General features: G+C 54.4%; 2 protein-coding genes across 2 annotated transcripts in view; one reads left to right on the top strand and one right to left on the bottom strand.

The window, feature by feature from the left end:
• Positions 1-1754: 1754 nt before the first annotated feature.
• MFSD13A (major facilitator superfamily domain containing 13A) overlaps positions 1755-12550 on the top strand; it is a 35227-nt gene continuing 24431 nt past the window's right edge. Inside the window, exon 1 of the mRNA XM_061458900.1 lies at positions 1755-1964. The gene's annotated coding sequence lies outside the window, so the exon portion shown is untranslated. The remainder of the gene's footprint in view (positions 1965-12550) is intronic.
• Positions 8975-9848, bottom strand: CUNH10orf95 (chromosome unknown C10orf95 homolog). Its single transcript, XM_061458902.1, has one exon. It carries the CDS (start codon positions 9820-9822, stop codon positions 9148-9150), a length of 675 nt encoding a protein of 224 aa, XP_061314886.1. The 5' UTR covers positions 9823-9848; the 3' UTR covers positions 8975-9147.

Below are 12550 nucleotides of genomic sequence, written 5' to 3'. Positions count from 1 at the left end.
TCTCAACCTGCATTGTGGGAGCTGGCAAAGCTGCGCACTCCCTTCCTCCCACCTGTGCAGGGTTGGGGGTGCCCTGCTGCCTTCATTATAGCCCATCCCCTTGGCATCGGGCCTGCAGTGGTTTCCCTGTTTGCCCCACTTGTGCCTCTCTCGTACCTGCTTCTCCCTCTGTTCCCCGGTGGTTTTCCAGCTCTGGAGTGGACTGGACCCTTTCCAGCAGGCAGAGGTATATGGAACCCACCCAGCCTGGATGTGTACATGGATGGGGAACCCACATGCCAATGGGAATGCTGGGAAGCAGTGGGGGTGCCAGAGTGGTATTGGGAAGGGTAATATTCTTCTGGGGCAAGCCTAATACTAGGGAAGGCATCAGGATTAGCAGAGGGAGACATCTGAGATGGTAAACATGCATCCAACCCCATCAAGGATAAGTAATGCAGCAGTAAGGGGGACATCAGGTACTGCTGTGACGTTGCAGTGCTGCTCTGGGAAGGGCTGGGGCAGCAGCTAGCGAGGAAGGAGTGAGGAGGGAGCATGGAGACATCTGGGACCGGGAGTGCTGGGTGATGCCTGTGAGGAGGGTGCTGTGCAATGCCCGTGTGGGACCAGGGCAGCCCGGCCTTGAGAAACAGGAGGTATTTCAGCTCACTGATTCACATGCCAAAGTCCCATCTGGCCCCAAAGTGAAAGAGATGTGGGGCAGAGTGCAGCAGCCATGCAGAGCTGGGGTGCACAGCCAAGCCCACGGCTGGCCTCCCAAAAGCACACCTGAGGCACTGAACTGGGGATACCCAGCTGGTTTGAGGGGCTGGCAGGGATAAATCTGTGCCTCCAACTCAGCACCTCTGCGGAGCAGCCTTCCAGGTGCTTCCTGCCCCAGGGATTCATGTCAGTCCCCCACAGAGCCACTCTATGAATGTCACCGAAACCCATGGGGGGCAGCTCTAGAGCCCAGCAGCAGTGCTGCAGGCAGGCAGGGGTGCCAAGGCATCTCACCATCCCCTATCAATTCATTTGCCAATTCATCGACTGATCTGTGCAGGAGGAGCCGCAGTGCTCGCCTGCCATCAGCTCAGTGCTGCAGCCTGTGCCAGGGCCCCAGACTCTGGTTTCCAAACCACCGTGGAGGGGAACCCCAGGGACCTGATGTCATTTCTGAGCAAAAACAATGGTTGGGCATTCTCCATGTCTCCGTGTGGAAAGGACGGGAAGAGGATGCTGCTGAATGGGACCTTGGGGAAAAGGAGTCCCGCTTGGACACATGCGCTCACCCCAGCTGGCAAGCGGGTTATCTGCCTGGCCATGATGTCCCAGGGCAACCAGCCCCCTGGCACACTGCTGGGTTGAACACTGGCTGGCACGCTGCCTGGGCCAATAGTGCCTGCTGCTGGCAGGGCTCTGCAAGCTGAGGACAGACAGCACTCATCACACATGTCAGTGATCCGGGATCATCCCAGCCCTGGCAGTGGCGCCACAGGCAGAGGGACTACGTTAAAGGAGGAGGTGGATGAGCTTTGGCAGGGTGAGGACAGGATGCGTCTGAGTCCTGAGGGGTGGATTTTCACTCCCAGAGCAGGAGGCTGAGCCACCCTTGGGCTTGTGCTAGGGAAGCAGCACTCAGCACCCCCTCAGGAGGGGGGCACTGGGTGCTGGGCAGCCCAGCACGAGCAAGGGGTGCTCCTGGCCGTGCCGCAGCTTCCTGGGAAAGCAGCTCCCTCTCCAGCATCCACCCCTTCCCAGGAAGCAGAGGCTGCTGGGGGCCGCGGCCCTGGCACGGGGGTGCCGATTGCTCCCTCCCACAGCTTCCCCTTTTCTCAGAAAGCCTGGAAACCAAAGGTGAAAGCAGTGGGTGGAAACTCCGCGCGCTGCCGTCCAGGAAGAGCAGTGACTAAGTCAGCGGCGATATTTAACAGTGCCTCCGGCCCCGCTGCTCGCACTCGCCTCGATGGAGCTGGAGCTGACGGGTGAGTGCCGGGGTCACGCTGCTGCCATGAGGGAGGGGGTCTGCGCCGGAGCAGGGGGATCGGTGCGGTTGCGTTGTGATTGCTTTGCTGCTGGTGTCCCCGGGGAGCCACAGCCCCGGCGCTGCCGAGGGCAGCTCTCCCCGCATCGAGCAGCGGGAACACGGCTCCTGGCTGCGGGAAGCAGAGAGGATGTGCCAGACCCCACGCGTGGGGCACGAGCATCGTCACTTCTACCCCTGGCTTTTGTGGCTATCTGCAAAGCTGGACCCGTTCTGCTGATAACGTTAAAGGGCAGGGGACGGGAGGCATGGGATTATTCCGGCAAACTTCCTTTCCGGGAAGGCAAAGTGAAACCCCCTGCGTGAACAGCCCAGCCACCGTGCCGGTGTGGCGCCGGTGCCTGGGCAGCACCCACTCAACACCACTGCTTGGCCCTGGGCATGTCCTGGCTAATCAGTAACTGCTGGACGCTGCTGCCTTTTAAAGCAGTGAATGGTTAACCACTGAGTGGTGGTGGGAGCAGGGTGGGGGTCCCGGCAAGGAAACCACGTCCCTTCCCGGAGCAGCCCCTCCTCCTTCATCTCCCCAGGGAGCGAAGAAGAGGGGAGCTCTCCTGCCTGCCCTGTGTGCCCCATGGGAGGGAGCAAAGGAGAAAGTCAGAAAGTGCTAAATGCGAGCTCAGATGCGCTGCTCTCCGGGAGGTGGGGTTGCCTATGGGTGAACATCTGCTTTCCCATGTCCTCGCATCGCCTCCAGCCAGGCATGCCATGGGGCAGTGCATTGGTGTGGCCATCTGATGTGCTCCCGGGGCATGGCCGGGCTGCTCTGCTGGGGTATTTTGTCTTTGCTGATAGAATTTCCCCTACTTGTTGTGGAGAAAGGCAATGGGGGGTTTGCAGGGATGACAACGCACCTCACAGAGCCTTATGGAGAGGGGGTTGTGGGATATATGGAGCTGGGGGGGGGTGCCTCCCTGGGGTGGCTCCTGCAGCAGCAAAATGGGCCTGTGGGTGCTGCCTGGGTCCTCTCCTGCTCACTGCTGGCCATTTCCACTCACTGCTGCCGTGGGGCCTTGGAGCCTCCTGCCCCAGGAACAGTGGCTGTGAGTGGCTGCAGGTTACACAGTGCAGCACAGAAAACCCCGCAGCAGCAGCAGCAGCAGCATCTTGCTGGTACCTGCTTGCCTGGGGTGCCTCTTGATTCACCAGCATTTTTGGGCTGAGGTCAAGAGCCCTGAGGAGCTCTCAACTTTGTGGCTCCTGTGCCGATCTTTTCCGCAGTACCTGCTCCCGGGCATGTGTGCCAGCTCCAACAAGGCAGGACCTGGCTGCTGGGGTCAGCATCAGGATCCTAAATCCAGACCTGTCCCAGTGGCAAGACAAGCCTTGTACAGGCAGCCACAGAAGGGGATGTGTACCAGAACTAACATGGGCACCCCTCATGCTCCGAGCCAGGCAGAGAGGAGGGTATCAGCAGTGCAGGGTGCTAAGGGAAGGCAAATCACAGCGGGGCTACGAAACTCCCACCTACACAAAAGCGGCTGGGCTGATGCAATCCTCCCCAGCACTGTGCTGGGGCAGCGGGCTCGCCCCATGGTCAACCCATAGATGAGTGCTGCATCCCGACACCTCCTCAAACAATGTGGGGTTGAGCCAGGTCTGGGCACCTCCACACCAACAAAACAGCCAGCACCCAGATGGGTTCGATCTCCATTCACCCTGGTGTTACCCAGCACCCTGCGCCAGAGCAGAACAGGGCTAGGGATACCCCCTGGCCCTGCCTGGCTGCAGGAACGTGGGGCAAAGCTGGAGATGGGAACACCAAAGAGAGAAGGCAGAGCCCAGAAGCGTGCCTGGCACATGCAATGCGTACAGACATACACGAGCATCCCAGAACCACCACGGAAGCAGCCGCTCTCAAGAAAAGGGGTGGGTCTGGAAGCGGGAGATTGGGTAGAGCGGTCCCTTTCCCACTGAGTGGGACCCCAGCACCCTTAGAGGGGGGTGGCAGCCTCCTTCACCCCATGGCTGCCTGTGGTGCTGTGCCCATGTTGCTCCCCTTGCCTGTGGCCTCTTGGTCACAGGGGTGCTGTGGATGCCATGTGGTGGGGACTTTGCTTGCAGGAACAGCCAGGAGTGAAAGGAAAGAGCTGGAGCTTGTCGGAGTTTGCATTTCAACCCCTCCTTTCCCAGCTTGGCCCCCATGGGCTTCCCATTGCAGCTGGGTCAAACGGTCTTTTGGCAATGGGGTGCCCCAGCACCCATGGGCAGGATGCCAGCAGTAGCTGCTGGAGCTGTCCCTGCCCCAAGATGGGAGGGCAGGGGCACTGGGCATGGTGGGACACATGCAAGGCAGCCATTGAGCTGTCCCACAGTGCCCCAATATCCACTTCACCTCCCTGGGGCCACAGAGCAAAGGAAAAGGATGACTCCTGAAGCACCATCAGGAGGGCTTGTCACAGTTGCCCCCCATCCTGCTCACCCTGAAACCCTTCCTCTTTCTTTCCAAATCAGCCTATGGAGGAGGATGGGGAGGAAGGCTTTTCTCTCACCTTCACCTTTTGGCTCCTGGAAGCTAAGGCTGGAAGGTGGGTGGCTGGCACTTTGAACAGCATCAATCCTTCAACCCTTTGGTGGTAAATGCCTCAGAGAGGAGTTTTACAGCTTAAAACTTGAAGCACAAAGACTTTTCATGTGTTTAAACACCCAGCGACTGCCGGGTGACCACCCCATGGCCAAGGAGCAGCCCAAAGCATCCCATTCCCTACCACCCATCACAAGCTGATCCCAACCATCTGTAGCACCTCTGGCAGGCTCCTGCCCTGTTCCCTTGCACTGGTGCCTGCCTGCAGAGCAGGGTAGAAGGTGGGGGGGGAAGGCTCAGAGTTATTGAAACCCCTCTGCCACACCACTGAGAAACAGCACTGTGCGCAGCCAGTCCTGACCCCAAACCACTGGCTGCAGGGTGGGGGGACCCTGTTGTCAGGCTCTGCTTCACCCCATCTCCTTTCACTGCTGCCTGTGGTCCCCAGGGTGTGCTGGGACCTGCAGCCTGGGACCCCACAGCTTCTGCAATGGGGTTTGGCTCCCCTGGGACACCCGTCGGGATGGTGAGTTCGTGCTGCCCCAGCTGAACTCGGATTCCCTGCAGATGGATTAAAATAGAGCCCCAGGCCAGCTGTTGAGCAATCCTGGAGCGAGCTCCTCGCACCGACAGTTGCTCGGTGCTTCCCCCATCGCAGTTTCTGCCCGTGCTCCAGTGTGTCATTTCCCGTCTCTTCTGCTGATCCATCAGACCCAAGGGCTCCCCTCCTGCACTGTCAGCCTGAAGGCAAAGGGCTGTAACCCTCTCCCAGCAATTACTCCTGCTGAAGCCACTCTGAGCCACTGCAGTCACAACTGTGTTCCAACTATTGCCAAGCCAAAAAAAGGCCTCTCCCTGCCTTCCAGCTATCAGCTCCATCCCCGGGGGAATGGCTTAAAGCTAACAGAGGGGAGATTCGGATTAGACACTGGGAAAAAATTCCTTACCGTGAGAGTGCTGAGGTGCTGGCATAGGATGCCTGGAGAAGCTGTGGCTGCCCCATTCCTGGCAGTGTTCAAGACCCGGCTGGACGGGGCTTGAAGCAACCTTGTTCAGTTGAAGATGTCCCTGCCCATGGCAGGGGGTTGGAACTGGATGAGCTTTAAGGTCCCTTCCAGCCCAAACCAGTCTGGGATTCTATGGAAATGAACATCTGCTGAGGACTGAGGCTGCTCAAATCTGCCACAGCACCTCTGTGGCTGCTCAGGGGAGTTCCTGTGTGTCCCCTGAGTCCACCCCTCCATGCACCTGAACTCTGCAGCCAAAACCAGTGCATGGGGGCAGCGGGCAGCAAAGGGCACATGCATAGTTGTGGGATACACCAGCCTGAGACTGATCCCTCCCTGGATCCATTCCCTGAGATACCTGGAAAAGGCCTTTTGTGGGTTCATTTTAAGCAGCAGAATTGCCCTCTGTCCTTTCCCAGACCCACACAGAGATGCTTCAGTGCACCTTGTGCACCATCTGTTGTATCATGAGCTGCACAAACCACTTCCATCCATCAGCTGCTGCCTCCCAGTTCAAGGGGCTCCTTGAGCACTGGTTTCAGCATGAATGGAGCAGAGGGACAGCGCCTGGAAGCACTGGGATGCTCCCACAGGGCTGAGCATTCCCCCCCATACAGCTGCACCCCTTTCTCAGATACACATGTGGAAGGAGAGGAGTTTAGGCTAAGGGGTGTTTTACTGCAGTGCACAGAGCAAATCTGTAGATGGGACTCCCAATGCATCAATGAATACCAGCCCAAACTGGGAGAAACGGTATTTCTCTTCCAGCTCCAGCAGGTTTACAGAGCTCAGGGCTGACCTGAAGCTTTGCAGCGGCTCCCAATGATAGGACGATACGTGGAAGCAGTGGAAAAACTGGCAGCCAACTTGAGCGAAGTTTCCAAGGAAAGCCATGGCTGCGCAGCCCTCTCCTTGCAGCGGCTCGCAGCTGTAAAAGCCTGTGTCAGCACAACGCCTGCACCATCAGAGATATGATGAGCTCTCTCCTATTTTTTTTCCCCCTCGCAGATGGAGAACACAGCCGGCTGGGGCCAGGGGAAGCTGACTCGCACTGGCTGCTTGGCTCTGAGAACTGAATTCCATAGGCGTTAAAGCTTCCCAAAATGCCCTATGGATTCAGTTCTGCAGCTGGGCAGCAAATAAGCCTCAATCCTCTAGGACAAGAATGGGACTGAGAGTTGCTCCTTCACAGAGACCAGAGTATGGACGGAGGTGAGTTGTGGCCACCATGGGAAAACCACTCAAGGCAGTGGCAGTTTGTATCAGGCTTTCTCTCAACCCCCACTACAAAATGCTTTCTTCCATCTGGAAGTGAAATGGCACTTGGGACAACAAATGCATTGCTACCTCCTGATGTACTGCATGCGATTGTAAGCCTCTGCTAAAAATACACATGGTCAGAACAACAGCCTGGGTGTGCCCAGCCATCTCCTGTTCAGAGTCCGGGCAGCAAAATCAAACAAAGCTATGCAGAAGATAAACAGGGAAGGATGGGTAAAGCTAAGAGTTGTGCCTGCTCTCTAGCCACAGGCTCCAGAGATGTCCACTGTAACACAGTGCAAAGCTGCACAGGAATTTTTTGGCTGGAGGAGTGGCTTTTAGGATAGATTATGCAGGTCCTGGTAAGTTACTTATCACCATAGGGCAGATCCCATGCTCCCCCTCACCTCACCTGGAAGAGCTGGTTTGCATCTGCTCCAGGATCCCAGCTAAAGCAGCCCCTTCCCAACACCCTTCTCATGGCAGACAGCATGCAGCTGACAGCCCAAGCTGTGCCCTGAACCAGACATAGAGAATAGGGGAAAGCTGCTTCCAGCACCCCAGCAGAGCACTGCACTGCCTGGACAAGGATCCAGTGCACAAACTACTGATGCAACACTACTGTCTGTAGGAGCAGTTGCTGCTGCTGGAAGGACAGGAAGTGCAACACCCTGCAATGCTGTGCTGCAGCAATACAGCTGCAGACCAGGACAGAGGACATCTAACTGCACATCTCCACCTGGGCAAGATGCTCTGCTTTGCCAAGGGAGATAAAGAGACAGGAATTGCTTTTTTCCTATGCTGGATAACTAAAGGTGTAGCTGATCACCCACCAGTCATTAGTGGAGGCCTTTTCCAGCCCATTCAACAAGTCTTGCAGCCACTCTTGCAACACAGCTAAACAGCATCAGTTTGGTCTGAGGTTTCTGCAGCAGTTTTTTCTGGTTCAGCCCTCTTGCAGCTTTATCTGGCAGCAGAATTAACCCCTTTCCAAGAAGCTGATGGGTGAAGGGGAAATCCAGATAGTTAACGAGACAAATTGTTGCATTAGTTTTAGAAAATCCACTTGCTTTGACTTTATAGCAACTCAGACCCTCCAGAGCTAAGTTCACCCGCACAGGCTCTCTCCTTTGCTTTGCAGACCAGGAGCAAACATTTCCCTCCTGCATTATTAGGCCCTTCTCCCATATGGCATGTCAGGGGGAGATTACAAGGGGACAGAGCAGACCTGTTTCTCCTGTACACTCCAGAAAGTCCCTACTAGTCCCCAAAGATGAAACTGTCAGGCAACAAACTAGGGCGAGGTAGGGTACTGCCAAGTACTGCCAAGCAGTGCAAGCAAAATAACCCACCATAGGTGGGCAAGAGCCATGTCAAACCCATCCCTAACTCTGCAAAAGGGTGTCAGACCAATTTGCAGGTTGTTCACAGGAGAGATAGCTGCCAGGCAGCTAAAAGCCAGGGATATAACACATTTGCATTTGAAATTTTTATTATTTATAATCATTTAAAAGGTACAGAAGTTTACAAGTCAGACCCAGCCCCTCACAGCCCTCCAGGTTTCAAGCACAACTCTGAAGTCCACCCTTCCAAGAGACCAAGCTGTGAAAGTGCTGTGGTTCACAACTCCAGTAAATCTCACTGGAGAGACAGCACCTCTAGCCAGAGCTGAGGGAGACCCAGAGGAGGGTCTCAGCAGTGATTTCAACAAGGACACATGGCCAGGAGAACCAAGCACCAGGTTACCAAATATAAGAGGATGGGGACACCAGGATCTTCTGCCAGCATGTAAGGAAATGTTGCGTACAGGCATTACACAGTGATTAAGTACAATGGAATGGTCATAAACAGCAGTGACAAGACATGCAAATATTTGCTCTTTGCAGTGTTCAAGAACCCCTTTCTCCTCTGGGACTTGCACTGTCCCGAGCCTGGAAGAAACCCCACTTTGATCTTATTGAGTGCCAGGAAAGGAGCCAGCTTCCAGGACATTCCCTTGCACGGAGTAGGAAGAGGCTGAAGTTTTCTGATGAAGGGCTGCTGCCTGGACATCCCCCCACCAGACTGTGACCGCACAACCAACCAGTGGAAATCAAGCTCTCATTTCAAAGCCAGAACCAAAGAGCTGATCTGACAGACAAGTGCCATGTGGTTTCTTCACAGGGCAGGCACTGTGCGAAGTGTAAAGTTGCCATAAGCTTGTGAAGGATGGGGAGCAGTTAAAAGCCAACAGAGGTGATGGCATTCATTGCTTGTGCTACTTGCCAGCTGCACCAAGAACAGCTGCCAACTGGTTTCCAAAAGGGCCCTGAGGCATTGGGTGATGGACTACATCAATGTCTCTGTTTCTTTTTCTTCTTACTGTTCCGGTCCTCACTGCTGTCATCTGCCTCACTGGCACTGGGGGTCACAGCCTGCTGGATAACTTTCTTTTCCACTGTATATTCCTGCTCTCCTACCTTGGGGTCCCCCTTCACCAAGAACTCCCCTTTCCTGTAGGTTATGGAGACACTGGTACGTGGGTAGGTGCCATAAACCCTTCGGAGATCATCCTTCACAAATGCTGGGAGATCTTTCCTTGGTCCAAACACCTTTCCAAGCTTCCCCCATTGAAGTTCTCCTCTCATTGTGAAGCCTTCTGGCCATGTATCACGATACTGATCTGACCTCTGGTAGGCAGCATAGGGATTGTAGTTTGCATAGGGATGGTAGAGAGGGATAGGGACCATGGGAGGGAAGTGCCAGGCGTAGTAGGGATGGAAGTAGGGACGGGAGGCACCATAGAGATGGTGATACTCCACCTGACCTCCCTCATAGTCAGGGTGGCTGTTCCGGTCCACCACAAAGGTGATGGGTTGGCTGTAGAAGCTGTGCATGTGGACGGGAGGGAACATCACAGGGCTGGTCATGTCTTCTGCTCTCCCAGTCCGCAGTGGTGGGTAGGCGAAGGCAGAAGGTGGGGTCACAGCTGGGTAATACTCCCGTGGCACAAAGCCAGACTGGTACATGGTACAGGAGCTGGGGTTTTACACAAGGGATGTTTCTTCAGAACAGTTGCCGAGTCTTAAAAGCTGTGAGGGGAAGAGAAACAATTTACATTGGTTATATACATTCCAGAACGAGGCTGAATAGGGAGATACGCTTAGCAGCACTGTAAGGATACCAACTAATAAAAGATGCTCCCTGCATCTGCAGCTTGCAGGGCAGTAACATGCCAAGAACAAGCAGAGCCTTATTGCCAGTGACTGCCCGATAGCTGCTCAGCAGGACTCATCATTTAACCCACCCAGATCTCACAGTTAAAAGAGTGGGAACCAGCTGGCATAGAAACCACTGCGGGCAGAAGAGATGGCCTCACATCCTTGTGACACATCTGCACTGCTGGGAAGCAGCAAGACAGGGTTCAAGAAGCTGGAGACCCTTGAGCAGGCATACAAATGGGGAAGGCGAACACCAGTGAAAGATGTTTTGTTTTCCAGCTAAGAGGAAAGAAGACACAGCCCAGCCCTGCTGCAGTAACTTCATGTCCTTGCCCAGACAGCAAGATCTTCAACTAAAAAAAGCAAGCTTCAACCGTCCTCGACTCTCCCCATCCTCCCAAAGCACTCCTACAACACGATCAGCAAACAAGAGCTGCGTCTGCTCTGTTTCTAAAGCAAAATCCAGCTGCATCCACATTTCCTCTGACGAAGTTCTCATGTAAAAGCATCTCACTGCAGTCTCACTACTTATCATTCACATTTAAGTGTGCATTTACCTTGAGAAACTCTGACCCACAGCCGAATTTGTTCCTAGCCTGCCCTTACCAGACAATCCAAGCATCCTCCAGGGCATTCAGCCACGTCCTCCCTGTGACTCATTATCCTCTCCCCAAGGGCAGGAAGGAAAGCTGTACATAGCATTGGTTTTTTTTAAAGAAACTTTGCTACCAGAGACAGGAAAAGTCCATGCACAGAACTAAACCAAGTTGTTGTCCCCATTCCCCCTCAACCCCCCACTTTAGATCCTTCAGCCTCTTTCTGCTACAGCCTTAACTATACACTTGCCTCTCGCAAGTGTTAACCAAGATGGTGAAACTCATCCCTCAGCTCTGTGCTTTCCCCCAGCCTAACAGGAAATTTGGCAGTCCCCTAATAACCTGCCTGCCACAAGCAATGCTGGGTACTACACAATGGAGGTTGTTCTTGTCCCTTGAGGTTCATAATCCGCACTAGCTCAAGCCTGCTTTTGCCATGGGTGCAGACCTCCAAGTCTAACCCTGCAGAAGGGAACAGCACTAGAGTATTTAAACAAGACCAGGCAGTACCCAGTACCCTTAAACCAGACTTGCAGCCTAGCAGCAAAGCCCATCATAACCATCACATCCCTCAAACAGGAGGAAAGGAAAAGTTTACAACCTACTTCATTTAGAGCCATTACAAAAAAATTAGAGGCTGAAACGGCTTCCAGGCAAATCAAATTTAACTGGGGTCTCCCCAGCTCATTAGCAGGTTGGGAAGGAAGAGAGCAGGTACTGTGATATTTCCTGCATTTAGCCCAGCTTACAACAGAGCATAGCTCAGGCACTCACCGGGCAAGGACAGGGCTGGGCTCTTCTCTAGGCTTGAGGGCTCCTAAACATCTCTTCCCAAATTTGCCTGACTGCTCAGAAAAGGTTGAGAGCTGAGCCTCCTGCAGCTCCACTGCCCCCTGTTTGAGCACACCTCATTATACCTTTATTGAGAGGACACCATTAGCTACCTCCCTAACAACTTGCCTGCCTAACTTGCTCAGAGCTACCACAGAAATCCAGGGGGATATTGTGTGTCAATAGCAGCATGAGGTGGGTAAATGGAATAAAATGATCTTCTTAAAAACCAGCCTCAGTGCCTCTTTTAATCCAGTTCAGCCCTGCATCCCTACCAAGAGCCACAGGATCACTTCCATGGACCCTTTGTGTTTCAGAGCAAGTGGTCCATACAGAGCACATAGCTATTGCAGCCATTGAGGGGAGACAATGCAAGCCCAGCTTGCCCCTCCTGCTTCATGCCTGTTTAAGACAGCCCTGGAGAAGCTGTTCTCTCATGTAGTTGATCACCACCAGCTCTTGCTCCAAAGCTACAGATGGTCCATCTACCATCTGCTGTTGCACGCTGCATCAGTGCTCACAGTTCTCCCGTGCAGTTGCAGAAGGGTGACAGGCCATCTTAATCACTCAGATTCCAGCACCAAGACAGCCCAAGCACTACTATTAATTGCTTTCATTTTGCACTGGGAAAAGATAAGGGGAACAAGCTGGTGGCTCAGCCAGGCAGGATGGCCCACAAGAGGAAGCAAACTGAAGAGGTAAGAGGTGGAATGAGATGAGGATTAAGCAGGGCTGGGAGTGCTCCAGGGCAGCATTGTCACATGCCTGACCACAGAAGTGCAGACATATCCCTGGAAGCAGATCACCCCAGAGGAGGGTGTTGACAGCAGACATAGCGTAGACAGCACTTCACAGCCCCAGAGGGAGAGTGCAAACCCATCAGGGCAAGCCTTGGCTCTGTGCTGGGGCTCTGGCTGCCTGATGCTGCCCAGTCCCTGCTGCTCCCCCAGCACCGAGATCTCCCCCTTACCCAAGCACCAGATCTCTCAGGATTGACCCAAGAGAGGCTTACCTTCACAAGCACAAGGGGACAAATCCCAGCTCCTGGCTTGCAGGGCACAGCACTGCTCTGAAGCATTAGGTGTGTTACAACAAGGTTTTGGTATGCA

This window comes from Pezoporus flaviventris, unplaced genomic scaffold (genome assembly GCF_033815535.1).
Source record: "Pezoporus flaviventris isolate CSIRO_AGI_PZ_B2104156 unplaced genomic scaffold, CSIRO_AGI_Pfla_v1 ptg000029l, whole genome shotgun sequence".
In the NCBI taxonomy this organism is placed as follows: Eukaryota; Metazoa; Chordata; class Aves; order Psittaciformes; family Psittacidae; genus Pezoporus; species Pezoporus flaviventris.
The sequence above is the reverse complement of the archived record's forward strand: the minus strand, read 5'-3'. Positions and strand labels throughout refer to the sequence as shown.